The 23,297-nt window shown below is 49.7% G+C and overlaps 5 protein-coding genes across 5 annotated transcripts; 2 read left to right on the top strand and 3 right to left on the bottom strand.

Annotated features, from left to right (window-relative positions):
* Positions 1-1,594: 1,594 nt before the first annotated feature.
* Positions 1,595-11,611, top strand: PGRI_049920 (CheY-like superfamily; the record flags this gene model as incomplete). The annotated part of the gene is made up of 15 exons (XM_040792705.1): positions 1,595-1,799; positions 1,960-3,597; positions 3,655-3,708; positions 3,771-3,928; positions 4,671-4,907; positions 4,964-5,075; positions 5,134-5,396; positions 5,450-5,792; positions 5,850-5,912; positions 5,960-6,164; positions 6,237-6,468; positions 7,011-7,138; positions 7,659-8,076; positions 8,169-9,592; positions 9,664-11,611. 15 exons carry the CDS (start codon positions 1,595-1,597, stop codon positions 11,609-11,611), a joined length of 7,428 nt encoding a protein of 2,475 aa, XP_040644672.1.
* An 878-nt stretch (positions 11,612-12,489) lies between these two features.
* On the bottom strand, positions 12,490-13,782 carry fluG (uncharacterized protein; the record flags this gene model as incomplete). Its single annotated transcript, XM_040792706.1, has 2 exons — positions 12,490-12,624; positions 12,682-13,782. The coding sequence occupies 2 exons, from the start codon at positions 13,780-13,782 to the stop codon at positions 12,490-12,492; spliced, it is 1,236 nt and encodes a 411-aa protein (XP_040644673.1).
* A 185-nt stretch (positions 13,783-13,967) lies between these two features.
* Positions 13,968-15,628, bottom strand: PGRI_049940 (NAD-dependent succinate-semialdehyde dehydrogenase; the record flags this gene model as incomplete). The annotated part of the gene is made up of 4 exons (XM_040792707.1): positions 13,968-14,104; positions 14,161-15,405; positions 15,453-15,540; positions 15,599-15,628. The coding sequence occupies 4 exons, from the start codon at positions 15,626-15,628 to the stop codon at positions 13,968-13,970; spliced, it is 1,500 nt and encodes a 499-aa protein (XP_040644674.1).
* A 1,634-nt stretch (positions 15,629-17,262) lies between these two features.
* PGRI_049950 (putative NRPS-like enzyme) lies at positions 17,263-20,540 on the top strand (the record flags this gene model as incomplete). Its single annotated transcript, XM_040792708.1, has 2 exons — positions 17,263-17,559; positions 17,610-20,540. The coding sequence occupies 2 exons, from the start codon at positions 17,263-17,265 to the stop codon at positions 20,538-20,540; spliced, it is 3,228 nt and encodes a 1,075-aa protein (XP_040644675.1).
* Positions 20,541-20,739: 199 nt separating this feature from the next.
* Positions 20,740-22,372, bottom strand: PGRI_049960 (Glycoside hydrolase, superfamily; the record flags this gene model as incomplete). The annotated part of the gene is made up of 4 exons (XM_040792709.1): positions 20,740-21,238; positions 21,292-21,892; positions 21,948-22,240; positions 22,296-22,372. The coding sequence occupies 4 exons, from the start codon at positions 22,370-22,372 to the stop codon at positions 20,740-20,742; spliced, it is 1,470 nt and encodes a 489-aa protein (XP_040644676.1).
* Between the last annotated feature and the right edge of the window lie 925 nt (positions 22,373-23,297).

Here is a 23,297-nt window from a genome sequence, read left to right on the forward strand (position 1 = left end):
ACTTCGGGTATCCGAGTTCCTCACCAGCATGAACAGTCATAATACATTATGCCAAGTCTTGTTCTGTTATATAGCGACTGACTACGGAGTACGCGAGAGCTATTCGGGCAGTCCGTTCGATGAGACATAATCATACATGTTGTCTCACACGTGCGTTGACATTACCCATGCACCTAAAGCGACCGTTCTAGTGAGAGTTATCAATAGTATTTCCACAATAGGCAGTCTTTTCTTCAATTAGCAAGGTGGTTAATATGCCGATAACGTGGATTAAATGGTAATCTGAAGAATCAAACAAACCCCAAATCAGTCTGTCGATCCCTGCCGATCATTCGTGAACAAACATCAAGTGGCGTTCCCAGAAGTGAGACCCGGTTGACGCCATGGGCTTCTTACATGCTCCTCTTCTAAGCATCCATGTCATATAGAGTTGCAAATTAGTAGCCATACTTTGATGTATGACGCCATGGCAGCACATGCGCTAGCAAAGGGAGATACTGACATCCAACGGTATGAAAATACCAAGATCGAGGCTCCTTTCCCCCGCAATTGGACGTCTGCATAATGACGGCAGCCAACACTTTCTAGTCAGCTGAGACACTCCTAGGGCATTTGAAATATGACCCACGCAGTGAGCGACAGTAGGATTTCTTAGAAGATATGTTTCATGGGCGGGCAAAATACGCGAACTGAAACTCTCGCGACAACCGCGGGATTTAAGTGGCTTGGCATATTCTAAGAATGGCTGTGTACATTCCGCGACGGGAATGATTGGAGTGCGAACAACCTCGATTATTGTAGATTTTGGCGACAGGTATAATATATATGTGTAGGATATGTGAGTAGAATGTAGATTTTCTTTATACGTTATCTTGTAATATGCGTCGGGTGGCTTAAGGATCTAGCTGTCGACGCGGACTGGGTGCATTGATCCGAAAACGGTATGCTTATCGACACGTGCGATGTAAGAGTACTTTGAGCTACTTCGCTTAACCATGGTGATCATACGATAATTGCGGTACCCACCAAGTACCTCAACTCACCGCCTCCCCACACTGCCACATGGGATCGTCGATCGCCCTTTTCTTTGGTCTCTGCTTTTTGGGGTTTCCACCATTGACCGCATGATATATCTAAGAGCTTATCGCATGGACCTTGGAAGAAACTAGGACACTATAAATCACCTGTCTCCCACCTACAGACCTCTTCCGTTCCACTTCGCTTCTCTTTTCCTCTTCATTAAGCTATGCCTTCAAGTGGTGCTCATTTACTGCCTGGGTTGATCAATAAGCGTTGATCGCTTTCACAAGACCCGGCGACAGATACTTCACCTTTTCTGTGTAGGGGCATTTATCTTGTGACTCGAGCACGTCGTCTATAGTTGCTAGTTTTACTGGCAGCATTTTTGGGCGGATTCCGGTATTACCTGAGATAACTGTGAGTTACTCCCCCGTTGCACTCTGGCGACTGTCACCTTCTTTCCTCTTTGCTTGCACGCTGCAAAAGACTCTGGCTAAAAATGACTTGTTTAGCACACTTGTTTCGCAAACGGCGCTCCAGGCGGAACACTACGTTCGTGGTTGCCGAACATAAGATGGCGTCGCCAGCAGAAGAACACTCTGCTGCAATGGACGAAAATCCGGGGATGGACCCTGTCCTACAGCAGCCAGCTGCTTCGCGCTGGAGACGAGTCTTCGGAGGAAAGGTCAAAGAAGAACCGGAGTCTAGCGAAAATCCGACTTATCGCGCCAAATCAACACTGGGAATCCTAAGTGACAGAGAGACCGATGAAGTGCCTGGTAAGTAGAGAGTCTCCTGCCAACGAGAGAAGAAACATTGTGAAAAGGGGATTGACAAGTGGCTGGCATGGTCTAGGAACGGTGCTTCTATTATCATCAAATCGCAATGAACCCCTGGGAATGAGACATCAACCGCATCGGACATCGACATCATCAATAGCCTCGTCGTATCGTCCCTCGCGGTCGAATTCTCGAACTCGGTCGGCGGTTCCAACCAAAAAGAGAACCGCGGACGGACAGTTTGTGCTTGATCCCCAACCAGACGACTCCGTAAATGACCCTCTGAACTGGCCGGTATGGCAACGAGACGCCGCATTGGTATCGCTCGGCTTCTATTGCTTAATGGGAGGCGGCATGACCCCCATTTTGGCGGCTGGGTTTAACCATGTTGCAACTGACTACGATGTTAGCACGCAACATGTGGCTTTTACTACCGGGTTCTATATGCTAGGCTTGGGCCTCGGGTCTGTCGTAATGTCGCCCACAGCCATTCTTTTCGGGAAACGACCGGTTTATCTCTTGGGAGCTACACTGTTCGTGATCTCGGCAATTTGGTGCGCGGCGTCACCGAACTACCCAAGTCTCGTGGTCGCTCGTATCTTCCAAGGACTTGCAGTGAGTCCAGTCGAGTGCCTTCCATCTGCTACAATTGCAGAGATCTACTTCTTGCACGAAAGAGCCTATCGAGTGGGAATATATACACTCTTGCTACTAGGGGGAAAGAATCTGATCCCCCTAGTGAGTGCCGCCATCATCGAAGGGTTGAGCTGGCGCTGGGTATTTTGGATCGTTGCCATTATTGTAGGCATGTGTTTAGTGTTGCTCTTTTTCTTCGTTCCCGAAACATTTTGGGATCGCACACCCCGTCCGCGTGTGCACAAGAGCAAGAGCCCGCGAATTACAGGTCATAGTGTCTCTGATCTCATTTCTCACGGCTTCCGCGGACGCCGTCCGCATGTACAACCCCAGGACGAGTCCGCCGACCAGCCTCATCCAGATCCAGAGTTGGCACCGAAAAAGTCCAAGCACACGCATGTTGGATTTGCGGATGACCAAGAAAATCGAATTGAGGCAGTCGAGACTGAAAAGTCCGATTTCATTCCTGGGACCGGCCATGCTACCAATGGCGATCAAATCACCACTCAGCCTCCGACACCGGCTGATGAGAAAGGTGACGACTTCCTCCAGCCACTTCCCCAAGCTCTTGTCCCTGGCGCGCACCCAGACGATATAGAGTCAGCTCGACCGGCGGCTTTATCACCCGCGAGGACCGAGTCAGTAGAGCCTGCCGGGACACCGCTTACCGCAACCCTACAATACACAAACCGACTCCGTGAACGCCCGAAGATCCCATATACCCAATTACTTCGAGTCTGGAATGGACGAATCGCGCAAGACAGCTGGTATCGCGTCGCCGTGCGACCATTTATTCTATTCGCCTACCCGTCCGTGCTCTGGTCAACAGTGGTATACTCCCTGTCCGTCGGCTGGCTGATCGTGCTTTCAGAGTCAGTTGCGCACATATTTGAGGGCAAAACGCATTACAATTTCACAGCGCTGCAAACAGGCCTTATCTACATCTCACCGTTTGTTGGCGGTCTCCTGGGAACTGCAGTGGCGGGCAAAGTATCCGACATTATCGCACGGTTTATGACCAGGCGCAATGGCGGCATCTATGAACCTGAATTCCGTCTCGTCATGGCGATTCCTATCGCATTGTCCACGGTCATCGGTCTGATGGCTTTTGGCTGGAGTGCCGAGAATGGTGACTCCTGGATTGTCCCGACTATCTTCTTCGGTTTGATCTCATTTGGTTGCTGTTTGGGCAGTACGACGGCTATCACATTTTGTGTAGACAGCTACCGTCAGTATGCTGGCGAGGCGCTAGTGACACTGAACTTTAGCAAGAGTATGTTGACCTATCCTTCACTTTTACTCGTTGTATCTGATCTAACGCTCTTTCTTCTCCAGACATCCTCCACGGCCTGGTCTTCTCCCTTTTCATCGTGGACTGGCTCGATGCTGATGGTTCACGCACCGTGTTCATGGCGATCGGCGGTATACAGCTTTTCTTCATGCTCATGTCAATTCCCATGTACATGTACGGCAAGCGAGCTCGTATGTGGACGGTACGCAAGCAGCTCATGGAACGATTTTGATTTATCTGATTGAATATTTGTGGAGTCTGGAGTCTCTTTGGCATTGCATTTTCTTTTTCTGTGACTACGTATATCTCGGGAGGCCCCCCCCCACTATTGGGGCTGTTTTGGATTTTTTTGTGATGTCACAACCGGAGGTAGTTTATGGGAGCATTTGCGGATTTTGGGGCGGATCGAGTATATTTACGCGTATTATCTCAATGTAGTTTTCACTGATGTATGCAAATTGCAACAGCATACGAAAGTGATGATGGAACCAACTTGCCCTATGTAGTAACTGGCTTGAAGAATTCGAGGTCTAAAGACGTAAAGTAGTAACTCGGAGCGAAGCCGAGAAATGTTTTTAAGCTTAGGGTTCCACCAAGAGACTAAGGAAAGCTAAAATTCACCGAGGTTGTCCCGACTGGGAGTATCTGCCCAGCGCTAGACTCCTTGCGGTATAAAACCCATTTCCCAACCATCTTATCTGATGGGAATTTTGCTGTGCCAAGGACCTTTTTACGTATGTACATGGGATCTGATTAGAAGTCTCGGCCTTTTAGACCAGTATAAGCTCACCGTAGCATGCTCAGGTGGGCTAACCTCAGCTTTGTCAGAGCTTTATCAATCTCCGAGCCCCATAAATAGTACTGGCATGGAAGCTTTTTTTGAGTTCAAAGTTTTTTTTTTCTTTTCTGACAGCCTGAGTTAGGAGCTTGCTATATCATCCCAGACTCGGGTTGCAATTATGGCATTTGATACTCCAGAGTCAAAGTCGGTGGACGTGGTGACAGCGCCTATCGATAAAGACATTTACACCCCATCGGAAGAACCTAGCGATGACTCTGATGGAAAGAAGCCGCCGCCGCTTGCAGCAAAGTTGTGCGCAGTGGCACTGATATCGTGTATCAGCTTTGGCTCACACTGGAGTTCTGGTGTGACGGGCGCCATGAAGACCACAATCAAAAAGGTATTGAACACTATGGGAATGTCGATCGGCATTTACTGACCGGGTTTGTTTGGCAGCAAATGCATATAGACAATACTCAATTTTCACTTTTGGAAGCCAGTGAGGATTTCATGGCAACGGTTCTGCTCTTGATAAGTGGTGTGATCACCGACCGAGTCGGCGGAGCTGGTATGTTGTCGAGTCTGTTAATCAGCGAGAGATATTCTGACCTGGTATTTCTAAATAGAGATGATCGTGTACGGAAATATCGTTTATACTATCGGTTCTATCCTCGTCGCTGCCGCCGCGACCGTGCGCTCTTTCAATTTCATGATCGGAGGTCGAGTGATTCTCGCACTCGGCGATATCGCAACACAAATCGCTCAGTATAAAATGTTCTCTTCTTGGTTTCCTCCCAGCAATGGATTTGCATCCACGTTAGGTTTTGAGCTTGCAATTGGCAAGATAGGCGGATTTGTGGGCAAGTCGACAGCCAATATCATTGCAAAGGTGATTGTTTTTCTCGGGTTGATTTGTTTGAGGCGATGCTGACAGGATAATAGAACACTGGAAACTTTGCGTGGGTCTTTTGGACCTCTGTGTTCATGAATTTGTTCACAAATGTGGCTACCGCAGCGTTCTGGTTCTTCAACCAGTATTGTAATCGCCACTACAAGGGACGACGCGATGGCGCCACCAAAGAGCAACTGACGGAGAAAAACAAGAAGTTCGAGTTTCAAAAAATGTTCGAGCTCCCGTGGACGTTCTGGGCTGTCATGGCGTTCTCTATCTTCCAAACAAGTGCAGCGTCAGTTTTCAGTCAAAATGCCACTGAGCTGGCCGAGAAGCGATTCAATGTCGATTCCATCAAGGCTGGGTGGTATAGTTCTTTGTCGCAGTATGCAGGTAAGATATGCTTGATCTTTGCGCTGCATACAACTTTGAAGATCTGACAATAGCCAGGCTTCTTCCTCGTTCCCTGCTTGGGCGTGTTCATTGATGTTCTCGGCAACCGAGCATCTGTTTGTGAGTTGTATCAAGATCCATAGCAAGCCTGATACTGACATCCCTAGTGTTTACGTGCGGCCTCGGCATGTTGTTGAGTATGATCCTCATTAATTTTGCGACATCAAAGGCAGGCACAGGGGCTGCATTCGGCATCTACGCCATTGCCATGTCCCTAGGACCAACCTCAGTGATCGACAGCATTCGCACCACGCTTTGGCACCAATCGGTCTTTGGATCTGCGTATGCGCTGAAGGTCACCATGAACAATGCGTAAGCTTGATCCCCAACCCCTGCATCACATTTGTGTTCTGCGACGGAAGTTGACATCGGAAATCATAATAGTATGAGCATTATAATTCGGATCATCACCGGAGCTTTGCAGGACGCAGATAACAATTCATACCACCGAGTGGTGCAGGTTTATCTCGTTCTTGCTGCCGGTGCTCTGGTTGTCGGTGCAGCTATCCTGATTGGCTCGTTTGTGACTGATAACCTGGGGGTGCTTCAATGGACTCGGCATAAACGGTTGACATCGGGTGCGGCTATTATCGAGCGCATTCGAGAGCGCAGTTTGGTAATTCAGCGCCGGCGCACTCGGAATATCTCGATCGTTTGCTTCGGGGGTCTGATTTTGTTGACACTTGGGTCGTGGGTGGCGTATATTTGGGGGGCAGTGACTGGTAATTCTTAGTCGGGTAAAGTTTGCGAGGTGAAGACAACATATGATTGAGGCTTCATGAATGCTTACGTCCACGGAGGAGATCGTCGCTTTCTAGAGTAAGTGAAGTCAAAATCACTCATATTGTATAGATGTATTTGCCACCATCGTCATGTGGTACGGAGGCTTGCGCTAGTTCCAGCCCCTGACAGAAATGACGCACACTTGCTTGGATGACGGTGGGAGCCCTAAACATCAGGTCTGGTAGCGATACTGAGGTATTATGGTTCACATCACATGGAATGAAGCAAGGAAAAATACAAACTTCAAAGCGACTTTTATTAGCAGATTATGCAGATCATGAAGATTCATTGGTCCACTTAGTTTTGATCGTGATGCCTGATCTTCATGGCCAATAATGTTGCCTTAGGTAATTAGCCAATAACTAATCGCTTCAGACGCCACAGAACCACCTCAAAGCCACCGAAACCTCCTCCCCTCCACATCTTTTCCACATTGCTCACACTTCTGCTGCCCACTGGACGCTCGGTGCCCCCTTGGTCCTCCTTGTGCCTTTTACTCCATCGTGCGCCAGTCAATTATAGGCTGGTATGCCGATCCGAAGATGCTAGATAATCCCATGAGAAGCGGTGGAGCAGATGTACTCCATACACGATTCCCAACGTGTACCAAGCGCTGCTTCTCACATATTCTATGGAACATTTCTCCACTTCCTGGTCCACCTGGTCAATATCCTTGTACTTGACAGATGAGATCCCTGTATCTACATTTCACCTGACTTGCCATTATGTTGTGGAGAGCCCTTCTCAACGGGAAATCCCACTTTTGTTTCTCCAATATTTTATGACTAATCCAGGTACCTTTATTGCTCTATCAATTTTTCACATTTAGATTACTGCTTTGATACATTTCAATTTCTCCAACTCTCACCACCCTGCCTTGGTCTCCATAAGTGTAACAACCTCGTCAATCTCGAAATTTTGAACTCGAGGATGCAATACTGCATCCTCACGCTTATAACGCCAGCCGCAAACTATGCCTGCTCCTAGGACACGTCAGAATGGAATACACAACGCAGACCGCAGGGCGAGGGAGCTATATCGATACTACCAACCTGCTTCCCAAGCTCAGGAGGTTCCATCTTGGCTTTCTGCGAACGATGGATTCCCTTTCTCTGCAGCTCCAGGGAATACACTCACCCCACCGATTTCCGAAGGATCACCGCCATCACACGGTAGTGCGACTTCCAGGCCAGCGACCGCAGTGGGGTCAGATGCTCTAATTCTGGGCACCTCGAACAGTACCATGACGTCATTTGCCCAGTTAGCGGCCTTGCGCTTGAACGCCGAGCGCGTATTCATCTCTGTATTAGATCGTGATGTACAACACGTCATTGCCGAAGCTACAAAATCTCTCAATTTGAACGATCCATCAATTCACGACGAGAATGATAATGTCTGGTTGGGGGCTCCCGACACCCGCAAGACATGGAGTGTGTGCAAGGTAAGTCTGCTCATTCGACGAGCTGGCTGATCCGGGCCGATTGTCGAACTCGATTGCATTTTCAATGACTCGATTTTGACGCCATTCGACAGGATACTATTGCACTGCCCCCCAACGACCGCGAGAATGCAGACTATCAATTTCTAGTCGTAAACGACATGACCGAAAATGAGCGGTATAAAGACCTGTCCTTCGTCGCGAAGGACCCCAACTTCCGCTTTTTCGCGGGAACTCCCTTGACAACTGAAAAGAACATCAACCTGGGTTGTCTTTTCGTGTTGGACAAAAACCCCCGCAATGGATTAACACCGCTAGAGAAGGATACGCTGGGATCTATATCGATGCTAGTGGTGGACTACTTAAAGATTTGCAGGCAGGCCTCTGAAGGACGCCGGGCCGCACGCCTTTCTCGCGGGCTTAGCTATTTCGTTGAGGGAAGTTCTAGTTTCGTGGATAACATCGACCGGTCGCGCACCAACAGTGTCGGTATTCCATCAGGGACTCCGCCATCTTCCTACAATCGCATGAGTGCCTCTGGTGTCTCCGGTGGCTCCCCTGGCTCTCTCCGGAGCGGCTCAGAAAACGCATCCCTGGAGTCATCTAATAATCCCCCGAACGATCGCGCACTCAGTACCGACACACGTTCTTTCAGCTCTGTCCCCTCCGATTTGAAATTGGATCAAGATTCGAAGGGCAGTAGTTCAAGATTGGACAGTAGTTCAAAATTGGACAGCGGGTCGAAAGTAGAATCGGGCACTGTAGAGAGCTCTCTGCCAGAATGGCTCACCAGCAGCAGCCGAAATCGACTACCACCCGATGATTCACAAGGCAACTCTTGGTGTTTCCGCAGGGCGGCCAACTTGCTTCGTGAGAGTCTTGACCTAAGCGGCGACAGTGGCGTCATTTTCCTGGAGACGAACAATAACCCTTTGGTGGATGCCGATATGGGGAGTGATTGTTCCGACACCGGCGGACCTGCCTCCGTTCTGTCGGCATCAACAAATGAAGAACCATTTGCTCCCCAGGCAGGGTCAATGGCTACATGCCCTGCGGCCAACTTGGACCGATCTTTCCTGCACTTGTTGCTTCGACGCTACCCCAAAGGAAAGCTTTGGTCTTTCCATCGCGATGGCCTCCTCTCGACGTCAGACGATGATGATCAAGAACCCCAAGACAAGGCGGCCCTTGGCTCCAGTGTCTCCAGTCGGTCCCCACCGAGCGCGGCTTCACAACCATCGAAATCCGTGCGAAAGCGAAGGAGAGCTGCGGAGAACTCAGTACTCAATCAGTATTTCCCAAATGCGGCGCAAATTATGTTTGTGCCTTTGTGGAATGCTGTTTCCTCGCAGTGGTTTGGGGGGTGTTTCTGTTGGAGCACAATTGAGACTCAGGTGTTCACCACCTCAGTTGAGCTCAGTTCGGTGCTCGGGTTTTCGTCGTCCATCATGGCCGAATATAGCCGCGTTGAATCCCTCATTGCGGATCGTCAGAAGGGTGATTTCATTGGAAGTATATCGTGAGTTTGTCTTAGTCCTACTGGATATTACAAATTCCGGGGTACAATTACTAACTACTATCTTTTACTAGACACGAACTCCGTAGCCCCCTTCATGGTATCTTGGCGGCTGCAGAATTTTTGAACAGCACTCATCTGAATGAATTCCAAGAATCATTGCTTGAGACTGTCAATTCCTGTGGCCGGACGCTACTGGATACAATGAACCAGGTGCTAGACTTTAGCAAAGTGGTATCTTTGGAACGGACATGGAAGTCAATGAAGCGCAAGAAAGAGTCAGCGCTGGATTTCAAAGGATCAGACAAGTTGGCGCATCACCTGGATACGTTGGTGGCTACCGATGTGGCTATTCTCGCCGAGGAAGTTGTTGAAGGCATATGTCTTGGCCATGTGTACGGCCAGAGCTCTACTGCTTCAGCAGACCTGCCTGTATTGATGCCACATCAAACGAAGCTGCAGACTCAGCGGTCCAACGTCGAAGTTATTGTGGACGTTTCCTTCCGGGATTGGGTCTACCGGACCCAACCGGGCGCTTTGCGGCGTATCATTATGAATATTTTTGGAAATGCCATGAAATATACAGAATCTGGACGTGTCACCATCTCCTTGGCAGCATCCAGTCAATCTGAAGGACGATCTCGGCGGGACGGACTCGAAGATTTGGTCACGTTAACAGTAACCGACACGGGTAAAGGTATTTCAGAAGAGTTCTTGCGCGGCAAGCTCTATACCCCCTTTGCCCAGGAGGACGCCCTAGCTGTTGGCACTGGACTAGGATTGTCAATTGTTCGCAGCTTGGTCAAGGCTCTGAATGGGAGCATTCGGATTCGCAGTCGTCCTGGGGAGGGCACTGTCGTACGGGTATCCCTCCCTCTAGAGAGACCTGTTGGCAAAGAAAGTCCGGCCATCGAGCCATCTGGACAGCTTGTCCAACAGCGAGAGACCTTGGCCCAAACTCTTCTACTACGCGAGGGATACTCTGGTAAACGAGTTTCCATCTGGGGTGTCAACCCAGCCGACGTGACTGCCGAATCTAACTGGTCTGAAATTGCCCGGTATCTGACAGACTGGTACAATATGGAGATTGTCGCATGGGCACCGGAAGCCCGTGTTGATATCGTGCTTATGGATGAAACCGATTTACCTAACTTCCGCACCATTGCACCCTCCGCCGCTTTGCCTGCTCTTCTTGTCCTATGCCACAAGTCGGTGGATTACACCGGGGCAAAGTCCGAGTGGTTGCCTCTTGCTTCCTCTGTCAACATCATCCGGCGCCCCTGTGGGCCACACAAATTAGCCCGAAGCGTAATGAGGTGTCTGACCCATGATCAATCACGGTCCGCGACACCAGCTTCCGCCCTGCAACCACTGAGTCTACCGCTCAGGACCAGGAGGTCCTCGTTGCCAGCACCATCTGCACTCGATTCGCCCGTCGAATCCCCCGCCGACGGTAATAGCGCCCCGGACCTACACTGTCCCGCAGTCCGCCCCATGACGATATCACCACTACAACAACCATCACTCGTCACCGCATTACCCGAGGAGATTGCAGAAGCCCCGTTACCAGCACCTCTGATAGATCCCGTAACCAGCTCCTCGCGACTCGCACGAGTGCTTGTGGTTGATGACAACCGCATAAATCTCAACCTGATGATGACATTCCTCAAAAAGCGCCAGCTGACTGAGCTGGACGCAGCCGAGAATGGCAAATTGGCCGTTGAGGCAGTCGAGCGCATGCAGAGTGGTTATGATATTATATTCATGGATATGTCGATGCCTGTCATGAATGGTTTCGAGGCTACTCGGGCTATTCGCTCGCTCGAGAGGGATACAGATGGCCGCAAGCCAGCCATCATTATTGCCTTGACCGGACTTAGTAGCTCTCGCGATGAGTCAGATGCCATGGCTTCTGGTGTCGACCTATTCCTCACTAAACCCGTCTCTTTCAGGGAAGTATCACGGCTACTTGAGGAGTGGGAAAAGGATGGCATGGTAACAGAACGGAAACTGACATCCTGAACCATGCTTTTGTCCGTTCCGATGTGGCGTGCAAGCTCGTTTCTTGCATCCACAATTTGTTCAACCGGTCACTTGTGATGCATCGATTTCGCTTTTAGCAGCTCTTCTCTTCGGCATATTCCCCTGCTCCTTTTTCCACACACACATATACCCTCTACACATTCCGAAAAACACAACACATACGCACATCTCAACATCTATCGTTTGTACCATTTATGATTCACATAGCATTGCACCAGGCCAACGCTGGATACACGGGAAGCGACGGCTGGAGTTGGTATACCTTGTTTTTTCTTTGTTTCGTTTGTTTCTTGCATGATACTCAATATTGCACGGCGCTCAACGATCTAACCACCTGGCGGTGCAGACGTGGCTTCTCTTTTTGGATTTTGATTTGGTGAAGTTCACATGTATATAGATATCTGTTACTTCAGGTGGCGTTGGATCGCTCTGCTGGCCTTGCGATATGTATACGATTTGAGATGAAGGCAAGATGACATGAAAAAATGTCATGATCACATTTGGTTATGAGAATCCAATATACACACATATCTGATACGATCTATATATATCGTGCTTATTATCGTTCCGGTAGCGATAAGCGGCCCTCTTCCGGTTTGGATAATCAATATCTGGTTGGCATGGTTGACTGTTCGTAATTCTTCGCATGCCCTGGTGCTACCAGTGTGTGCGGGCGCGCATCGCCTTTGAGAGATCTGACACTCTCAGTTGTCATTGATAAGACTTTGGCAACGGGGTTGTGATACCCAAGTGTTGTACAATAGAGTAAACGCATCAGCTGATACAACTGTAAGTATACACCCGGGGAACAAAAATGAAGAATTAACATACTTGTGCGTCCCTGCATAGTCAGCAATTTACTCCGCAGGTGTGTATGACGGAGTCAAGTTAAGGCTATAAAGACGATTGGAGTTATAGAACAGAACATCGGCGGCGATCTTCATAGCCTGGGACGCAGTGAAGTCGCCATGTTGAACATAATCTACGAGAACCTGTAGAAGAAAATGAGCATAAAAACCAATAAGTAGAAAAGTAGGCTTGTAACTAACCGTCTCAAGAGCCTGCCTGAACTGCCGATTAGCCAACCAGAACGACTCCGGGTGAAGCCGGCCATCGGTACTCCAGAGCAAACGGTTGGCAGGCGCAAGCTCCAGACATTCCCTCAGAACCTTCACCTGCGCCTCCCGACTAACCATGGGAAACACCTTCCCAAGATCAACATAGACATTGGGATAAACAGAAGCAAGATACCCGGCCTCGCGCGTGTAGGGATATCCAGCATGCAACAGCACAATATCCGCATCAGCATACTGCGCGATTAAGGGCTGCAAACAAGCAGGGTTCGCCTTTGCAAGATTAACCCGCTTATCTCCAAGACCGGTGTGAAACAGTAATGGTTTCACGACACCAGCTTTCTTTTTAAACGTGATCGCCTTAAGAGTCTGCTGCACTATCCAGTCGCAGATCCCCTTATCATCAACGTCGAACCCGGACCTGGTGGTTCCGGAATCGAGGATTCGAATCAATGATCCGCCTAGGGTGGTATCATCGGATGAATACGGGTACACATCCAATCCGGTCCGACAGCAGACTTCAGATTTGAAGGCCACGACGTTTGGGTCATCTAAGGCTGAGCCGAGGGCGTCTTGGAAGCGCTGGCGGAAATTATTCCAGACTGATTCGCCGTTCTTGCGCGCGTTCGAGACGTCCAGGATTGTGGACTCTGCTAGGGCTTCGACTTGGACGATGCGCTTTGTTGCTGAGACGGTGAAGCTGTCGTGCCAGGTGGATGGTTCGATGTCTTCGTCGTCGCTGAGGTAGTCATCCAGTAATAGTGCGTGTGTGCCTTCTAGAGACTTGCGAATTAAGCCGTCGTAGTCTTCGCGCACGCTGCGATCGTGGGCGGATTTGATGTCATTCCAGTCTGCGCAGGGGGTACCATAGAGCTCAGAGAGCTGACTTATGGCCCGTAGCGAGGGAAGGGTGGTGAGTGCATTTTCTAGGGCGCGACCGTGTGCTGAGGTGCTGATGGCTTCTAATGGGTAATTGTCGTGGTCGGTGGCTGACTCGCGGTTCAGGAGGTTGTGGGCATGATTGTCGATTAGTGGGTGAGACTGAATCAGGTGTCTCAGAGGACTGAGGTTGTCCATAATGAAGAATTTATGAAGTTTGTGTTGTGAAGAAAATCTGATATTCAGAAGATCGACCCCAGATTTATATTTGGCCAATCAAAAGGTCTCCTTCATCTACAAGTGGATTTCATTGACCACTCACAAACAAGAAATATTCATAAATTTCATTTCAATTTGGAATGTTAAGATGATCTTCAATATCTTCAGTATTGTCCCTCAAGAGTCAAAGTGCCAGTTTTGGTAACCAAGTACTCATTGACAGCCACGTCCTTGCCACTCTCTTTACCATATCCAGACTCCTTGAGACCACCGAAAGGTGACTCGGCAGCCGATGAATTACCTGTACGAAGTTAGACTGATTACACTTATTATCCATAGGAAACTCAAGAAACTCACCTGTATTCATTCCGATCATGCCCGCCTCCAAATTCTCCAAGAGACGCCACATACGATCGATATTCTTGGTGAAAGCGTAACTGGCCAGACCCATGCTGGTATCATTAGCCAGCTTGACAGCCTGATCCTCAGTCTCGAACCGGTATAGCGCAGCAATAGGCGCAAATGATTCTTCCTGGGAGATGAGCATCTCCTCTGTCATTCCAGACAAAATAGTAGGCTCGAAGAAATAACCAGGCTTCGACTTGAGAGGATTACCACCCAAGATAACATCAGCGCCGAGCCGACGAGCATCCTCAACCTGCGCAGAGGCCTTGTCAATACTCCTGGGCGTAGTCAACGGACCCATCGTAGTACCGGCCACGGCACCATGACCAACAACCAGCGCAGCCGTGCGCTCCTTCAAAAGCGCAGCAAAGCGATCATAAACCCCAGCCTGCACATAGATCCGATTGGCAGTAATACAAGCCTGACCAGCATGACGCCATTTCAACGACATGAGCTGCTCAACTGCCTGATCGAGATTGGCATCATCGAAAACAAGGAAAGGACAGTTTCCACCAAGCTCGAGAGTCAATTTCTTAAGACCGTGCGAACAGTGCTGAGCAACCAACTTACCAACCCGCGTCGAGCCCGTGAACGTCACCTTCTTAATAAGCGGGTGCTTACACAACGCCTCGCTCAGCGCAGGTGTATTCTCCAAATCCGTAGTCAACACATTCAGCACACCAGCCGGGATACCAGCGCGATGCGCCAGCTCCGCCAGCACGAGCGCTGAAATCGGCGTCTCGGGACTAGGCTTGACGATCATCGTGCAGCCCGCCGCCAGCGCGGCACCGACTTTCCGTAGAACCATGGCAATGGGGAAGTTCCATGGGACGAGGGCGGCTGCCACGCCGATCGGTTGCTTGATTGTGAACACGCGGCGGTTCGGTGCCGCGGCTGTTGAGACACTGCCCTGGATGCGCTCTGCTTCTCCGGCGAACCACCATAGGAAGCCAAGAGAGTAGTCGATCTCGCCGTATGCTTCTGCGAGTGGCTTTCCGGTTTCGTGGGTTACGATCTGAGCGAGGTCATCGCGGGCTGCGACTGTGAGATTATGCCATTCTAGGAGCCACTTGGCGCGCTGTCGTGGGTTGATTTTGCGGAAACTCTCGAAGGCTGTGTGGGCGTTTTCAACGGCGGCGGGGACATCTTCGGCGGCGTTGGCGGGGCAGCTGGCCCATGCCTTGTCGGTGCCGGGGTCTAGGGATATCTTAGTTGTAATCTTTATAGAGCTTCAAGTGACTTACCGAGCACTTCAAATCTCTTTCCGCTCTTTGCACCGACCCATTTGTCGCCGATGATGGAGTCGAATTTCAGCAGACTGGGATCCGCTAACTAGAGAAAATGGCGTTAGTCTCGGACATCTCGCCGAAGACTTGGATAGAAGTCATACTTTGAATGGTAGTTGATATTGGGTTGCCATATTTGCGTAGAATACTTTTTGAATATGATCAAGTAGGTGTTTATGAAGTGGGAAACCCCATGACTATATAGTCTCAACCCCTCATATCGGCATTTGGGGTAGATCCTCGGCCCATTTTGATATCCTTCTTCTTCAAGAAGGCTATTGGCTGCCAATTCGTATATATTATAACCATACACTAGCCTCCATTCGTTAGATCCCCACTCTCTACTATATCCGACCGTGATATCAGTCTTCATAGTCCCTTTACCATCACTACTCAAATTAGCACTATCCTCACGCTTGTACTTGCGCATTTCAAACCCAGCAATATCGACACGCCCACCTAGATCCGTAATCTTTAATAGTCAGCCGCAGAGAACTCCGCACTCCGTATAATAATGGCAGGGCGTGTGGGGGAGCCTTTGAAGATATTCGGCGGGTTCACCGAGGGCCCGACGCCGGTGCCGGAGCCTGGTGCCGGCGTCCGTAGATCTTCCACGCTGCCGAGTCTAGGGAGGAACCACTCGCTATTACCACCGAGACGTTTACTTCGATCGCCGAACTAAAGAACCCAAACTAATGGGCCAGGTCTGGACATGTTTTGTTGGAAAGGAAGACTTTGGTCATGACCATGATGTGCCACACTAATGGCGGTTGCCATGTGGGGTTCTTACTTGGCCGTATAGTGGGAGTTGAATCTGAGGGGTTTACTTGCACCCCACATAGACGGATGAAGCACACAATTCTTCGCCGGACGGGCGCTTGGAGTCTCACGGTGATGATGATTGGGATTGAGAGTATTGGATCGGCAAAGAGGTTTGGCGCTGCAATTGAGACGTAGAGTATTCCTTGATTGAGCATTTTCAGCCCAACATATCCAGGTCGTAGATGCATTACTCTGGATGGTATTGGGGGATATCGACGATGAGGGCGTTGATGAAGGTGCGGATTACCATGGCAAGGGAGCTCCAGGTGGTGCATTTGACCACGTGCCAGCGTCATTCGACTCGACGTAGGGAATAACAATATTGATACTTTTACCGCGACCAACGCTGGATGATAGAGGTACTTATTTTGAAGTTACACTGTTTGTTGTGAGTCTTTCTAGAATATGGGAGTTGGGAAGAGGACTTGCATACTCTAACCCAAATGTCTGGTTTTGGGCATATCTCAGAGGTCAATGTCGATATACTTCGCTTTGATGTCTCCGGCTAAAAGGCCAGCATGCTGGGCATCATAGTCTAACTCAACATATCCTATGACTTTTGCTCTTTTGGTATAAAATTGCAGCAGCACTCTATTATACTGCGGATTTGAGGGATGGCTCCGGAAATGCAGTGTCCATCTCGGATATCCGAGCTCATCAAACACCAACAACCCAGTGCCGATCTCATGTCATACGGAAAAGGTGTAAAACACAGCTCCTATCATTAACATACGGAGTATTTCCACCAACACTCACAGGAGTCCTCGGTTGACACCTGGAAATAGCATGGATATCCAAGACCGTGAATAGCACTTTTCCGGGGTATCAACTCGGAAACCCGGAAAAGCCCCCGCGATGCGTGGGATTACCCCAACATGTGGTGTTAGCTCAGATATAAATCCATCTGGAGCCGACTGGATTGCTATGGATATTTCACATAAACATCATGGCTACAATAACTCTCACAACTACTGACGGAGGCGTGGAGCCACTCCAGACGAAAGATATCGCTACTCGCTTATTGAACGGCACACTTCATTCCAAGTGGCCTCCGTTTGAACAGTTCGCAACCATCGATGGCCTATTGAAGTCCCATGCTGCTCAGCCAGATGAGGCCCAACACCCTCTGATATGCTATCCACTTCGCGAAGCAGCTGATTTCGAGAAGCATACAGCCGGGGATATCGATCGGTATACTGATGTCGCTGTTCGCTTTTATATGCAGCAGGGACTTGTACCCGCGGTAAGACGGAAGCCATTTTATTATATCAACCTCAACTAATCATCTCCTAGGACCCAAATCTCGAGCAAGCGCCTGTCGTTGCTATGCTAGCTGGATCTAGCTTCGAGGTCGTGGTGACTTTCTTTGCGCTAAATCGTCTTGGCTATGCTGTGCTTTTTTTGTCTACACGTCTCACAGCACCGGCTTATACTCGGCTTATGGAGATGGCAAATTGCAGCCAAATTATCATCACGAAACAGTTTCAGCAAGTTGTCACTGAAATTTGTACCGAGAATCCTCGTTGTAGAAGCTTCTCTCTACTACAAAGGGAGGACTGGTTTAACCGTCCTGTTAGCTCTCCTCGCTTTGAACGCCCCGGTGCAGATCCATCAAGAGAAGGAAAGAAGATTGCCTGGATCCTACATTCCTCCGGCAGTACCGGTTTCCCCAAGCCGATTTTCCTTACCAACCTTCAAACCCTAGCGAATTTCCGCAAGAGCTTCGGTCTGCGCCTCTTTACTATCAGTCCACTCTTTCATTCCCACGCTCTGATGGAGCTTGGACGAGCATTGTTTACAAGAGCACCGGCATACCTGGGAAACCATTCACTTCCAGTCACGTACCAAAATCTTTTCGATGCTCTTCAAGTGGCCAAGCCACAGCAAATCAGCGCCGTGCCATACGTGATTAAGCTACTAGCAGAGAAGCAAGAAGGTATTCAAGCACTGGCCCGCCCGCAGCTCGTGCTATATGGCGGTTCCAGCTGTCCAGACGATCTTGGCGACCGTCTTGTGGCACAGGGCGTGAATCTGGTGGCCAACTACGGAGCGACGGAAACAGGACAGATCATGACCTCTTTCCGACCTCCAGAAGATAAGGAGTGGCAATATATGCGACTGCATCGACCTGTTGCTGACCTCACTCTGATGGATGAGATCTCGCCTGGTGTCTTTGAATGTGTTGCATTGGATGGCCTGCCAAGCAAGGGCCCTTCGAATTCCAAGCCACCGTATAGCGCAAAGAACCCAGAGAACTCTTTCAGAACAGCCGATTTGTTCACCAGACACCCGGATCCGGAGAAGAGCAATTACTATAAGTACTTAAGTCGACTGGATGATAGAATCACGCTGGTCAACGGTGAAAAGGTGCTTCCTATTCCAATCGAAGGTCGTGTTAGAGAAGAGCCTATCGTGAGTGACTGCGTCGTGTTCGGCTTCCAGCGGACTGTACCTGGGGCTTTGATTTTCCGCGCTCCTGGCAAGGTGTCTCACTTGAGTGATGATCAATTTTTGGAAGCTATCTGGCCAGCTGTTGAAGCGGCAAATACTCGTGCCGAGACATTCTCCCGTATCCCCAAGGAACTCGTCGTGATCAAGGGCGCCGATGTTGTTTACGCCAGAACTGATAAGGGAACCTGTATCCGCGCTCAGGTTTACCAGCAGTTTGAGGAGGATATCAAGCAGGTATATGCCAAGTTTGAAGGCAATGGCCAGAAAAGAGGTTCCCTCGCGCTCAGTATCCCAGAACTGGAGAATTGGCTCCTTTCGAGGTTCAGCGAAGACTTGGGCGTACAAATACCCAATGCTGAGGCCGACATATTCTCTGCTGGTGTCGACAGCTTGCAGACAACGCAAATATGGAGGTACATCATGCGCGACATTGATATCGGCGAGCTAGGAGACCAGCTTTCTCAGAATATAGTGTTCGAGAAAGGCAATATCGCTGCACTGGCCAAGCACCTCTACCAGTTGCGAACTGGTCAAGAAGCCGAGAAGGAAGATGAACTTCATTCTATGCGTGAAATGATCGAAAAGTACTCCCACTTCACTCAGCACTTCCCAACTATCACCAGAAGCCCAGAAACAGAGGTGGTAATGGTCACTGGCGCAACTGGAAACCTGGGAGCCTTCATCGTGTCAGAATTACTGAAGCGACCAACAGTCTCCGAAGTCTGGGCAATCGTGCGCGCGCCAGGACAAGCAGCGGCAGGATCCCGTCTCTACAAATCACTAGCCGATCGCAACATAACTCTCACCGATACCGAAGCCGCAAAGCTCCATGCCGTCCCTGGCGACATGTCACAATCCAACCTCGGTCTCAAAGACCACGACCTAGAACACTTACTCTCATCCCTTACATGTGTCATCCACAGTGCCTGGGCCGTGAACTTCAACCTTGGCGTACGGTCCTTCGAGCAGCAACATATCCGCGGAACATACAATCTCATCAACCTCTGTCTGCGCTCTCGTCTACCCTCCCCTGCACGGTTCTTCTTCTGTTCCAGTGTAAGCGCGGCAAGCAACACACCCAAGCCTGCATCAATTCCCGAAACCGTGATTGAGAATTTGAATCACGCACAGGGAACAGGATATGGCAGGTCGAAGTTGGTAACCGAACACATCACGCGCAACGCCATGCGTCAGACCGGTATGCAATCCCGAGTTCTGAGAATCGGTCAGCTCGGCGGTGATACTGTTAGTGCGCAATGGAATGAGACTGAAGCTGTTGCGCTCATGTTCCGGAGTGCGTTGACGACGGGTGCATTGCCTGAACTTAATGAGCGGCTAAGTTGGTTGCCTGTTGATCAGTGTGGTCGAGCTGTTTCAAATATTGCTATGAGTCCTGGATCATCCGATGCTGATATGGTGTACCACTTGGTTAATCCGAAGTCTTTTAGATGGAGGGATTTGCTTCCTGCGTTGAGGGGATCGGCCTTGTCGGAGTTTGAGGTTGTGTCTCCGCAGGAGTGGCTTAGGAGATTAGCGGGGAGTGAGCAGGATCCGGAGAAGAATCCGAGTGTTAAACTCATTGATTTCTGGAGGTCTAAGTATGCAGGTCAGGGCCAGTCGGAGACGAGACGGGATGGAAATGAGGTTGGTCTTACATTTGAAACTGAGCAGACGATTCGAGACTGCCCCTCCTTGGCACTCGTGGAAGACCCCCTTGCTGCTGGTTTGATTCAGAGGTATATTCAGTCGTGGATGGGGTTATGGACTAAATGAATATCGAATATAATGATGATTTCAATTTTACCCCGATATCTCACTGAAGATGCTTGTATTGCATTGATTATGGGGATACTGATAGCGAAGATGAGAGAAATAGACGGAACACAGCACACAGGGGGAATCAGATGTTCATTTAGGATAGTAAAGCATCAAAATATACTCCAAACGCAATCTGGTATCTCATTTCACAAGTTCAGCCAGTGATCCAATCTAGTAGGCACAAAAAGCAGCCGGTCTCAGGCTCAGGCTTCGAGGACACCTCAGGCTTTGGGGACACCTCAGGCTTTGGGGATGTCTCAGGTTTCGGGGACATCGTAGGCTTTGGGGACATTGTAGGCTTTGGGGACGTCACAACCTTGGGGGGTCCGTCGATCTTAGCAGGATGGGACTTAAGACCCTTCTGCATAGCCGCCAAGTGCTCAAACTTGTAGGTATCCTCGCCCAAGCTCCAAGCCATGACACCACCAAGTTTCTTCGCCGCGACGATTTCCGTGAACTTGCGGGCAATCAATTCGGGGGTATCCCAAGTCCAGAAGATGTGGTTGTCGCTATCGAAGTAGTACTGACCACCGCCCTTCGCATCGGTCTTGCCATCCTTCTGAGCTTTGCGCCACGAGTCGATGATATTGATCCCCTTGCAGGTACCATAGTCCGAGAGACATCCGGCCTGGCAGTGCTGATCAGTAGTACCACTATAGGAAGTTAGTTTAGATACTAACCAGATTTAGGTGATGGGTGTGCATACCAATAGCCAGAAGCACTGCAGCACGACCCTGACGGGCACTTGGCCTTCGCTGCGAATCCACACATTCCGGTACCTTCTTTCAGATCCTTAGGTGCAGGGGACATATTGCTAGCCTCAAAGGTCACAGCACCGGACTTGCCATTGTCCGATCCATCGTCGTTCTCGAGCTTGGCAAGATGGCAACCGATGGGATTCTCATTACAATCGGAGTTGGGATCGGTGGTGAACCACTTGGCGTAGTACGCGAAGCCGAGGTTAATCTTCTCGGGAGTAGCTCCAATTGCGAGATATTCGTCGATGGTGTCCAGGGAACCCTGCACGCCGGTATGGTGGTTGGTAACATTGTCGCGGCGGTTCATCAGATCGTAGCTCATGACATTGATGATGTCGACAGACTTGAAGATCTTAGGGCCCTGTTCCTTGGTGTAGGCGATGAAGTCCTGCTTCCGACCGGGCACTGCGATGGAGAGGGTCTTGTTGCCAATTGCTTTACGGATAGCCTCTAGGAAGAGAGGGTAGGTTTCGATTTCGGACACTTTCTTTGAGTTAGGGATCTTCTTGTAATCTTCACCGTTGCCGCCGGGGTATTCCCAGTCAATATCTATTTATACCGGTCAGTCCCTTGCTTCTAGGAAGCATTGTTCGAGATATCTTACCGACACCGTCGAATCCATGTGTGTCGAGCATCGCAGCGACGTTCTTAGCATATCGCGCGCGCGAAGCCTCGTCCTTTGCTCCCTCGGAGAAACCAGCAGTGTCACCCCAGCCACCGATAGCAACCATTAGCTTGGTATTGGGGCTGAAGCGATTGCGCATGGTCGCCGGGGGCTCAAATGGTTTGTAAGCTGCAGGCGTGTCCGAATTGAATAGCGTTGAGGCAGCGAAGCTCATAATGGCGTAGTCAATGCCCTCAGTCTTGTCCTTGCCTGGGAGAGCGGTTACATGCCATCTGGATAGTTATTAGCTGTGGGCTCGGGATATGTAAATTCCCAGTTTGTACTAACTCGTCAATGTACATGGCAAAGCGTGTGGCGGCCACAGCCTGAACGGCCAGCAGGCCAAGGGCGAGGCGTTTGAACATGATTAGAATCAGTAATGCAACAGTCGTGATATGTTCATAGACAGGTTGAAAGGCAGATCAGGGAATCCGGATAGGATATATAAACAGACCCAGTCTGTTGAGAGTCGAAACGCAGCCTCAAGCCGCGAACAAAGCAAAATGATCAAGAATCAAGAAAGCCAGGGACAGAACATGGCCAGGTATATATCGAGTCCAAAACGCATGGACCAAAACATACCAGGATGATCTCACTGTCATGCGCCTTGTTCCAGCTGCTCTGCCGATGAGCATGTGGACCATTCCTTCAGGGAATGTCTCACTGTCCGATCGCTGGTCAGTGACTGGCCAGTCGGGGTCCAGCTGTTCATCAAATCGAGTCCGAATGCCCCCTGAAAGGAAAAGGTTCTCGGCGCTAAGCAAGGGCAGCGGCAAATGAGGTGTGGAATGCCAAGGGACTTTTTAGGCTGCCTGAAGATATTTCCCCAAGTGGTTAGTAGGTAAAAATAGATTAGGGGTTCATGGTCTCACTTGGGACGTTTCAAGTATCAGGCGTTTTTCCTTCGAAGGTAATTAGTACTTAGCAGTTCATTCATGTTTGCGATATACCTTGTTGGTATGCAAATTCGTTGTCGCATTCATTCCCTTCTGACCTGGAAAACCCGCATTCCCCCCTTAGTTGAACCCAATAAGCCATAGAAATGAAAATCGGTTATAATGTCCAAGGTTTTCCTGAAACTTCTCTGAGTTAATTTGTGGGAAATTGGTCACCCTAGCACTATCATGGGGCACGGAGAGAAAAAGACTCGTCGATCCACCGAACGCCGTTGAAACTTCGTTGTCTGAAAGAATTAGATTGATCTAGGGGTATAAGCAACAAGAACATCTAATCAAACGCCCACAATCTATATTACATATGGCGCTAAAAGTCATCAATGGTCAAACACGG

The sequence above is a fragment of the Penicillium griseofulvum genome, assembly GCF_001561935.1.
Source record: "Penicillium griseofulvum strain PG3 chromosome Unknown contig_84, whole genome shotgun sequence".
Classification (NCBI taxonomy): Eukaryota; Fungi; Ascomycota; class Eurotiomycetes; order Eurotiales; family Aspergillaceae; genus Penicillium; species Penicillium griseofulvum.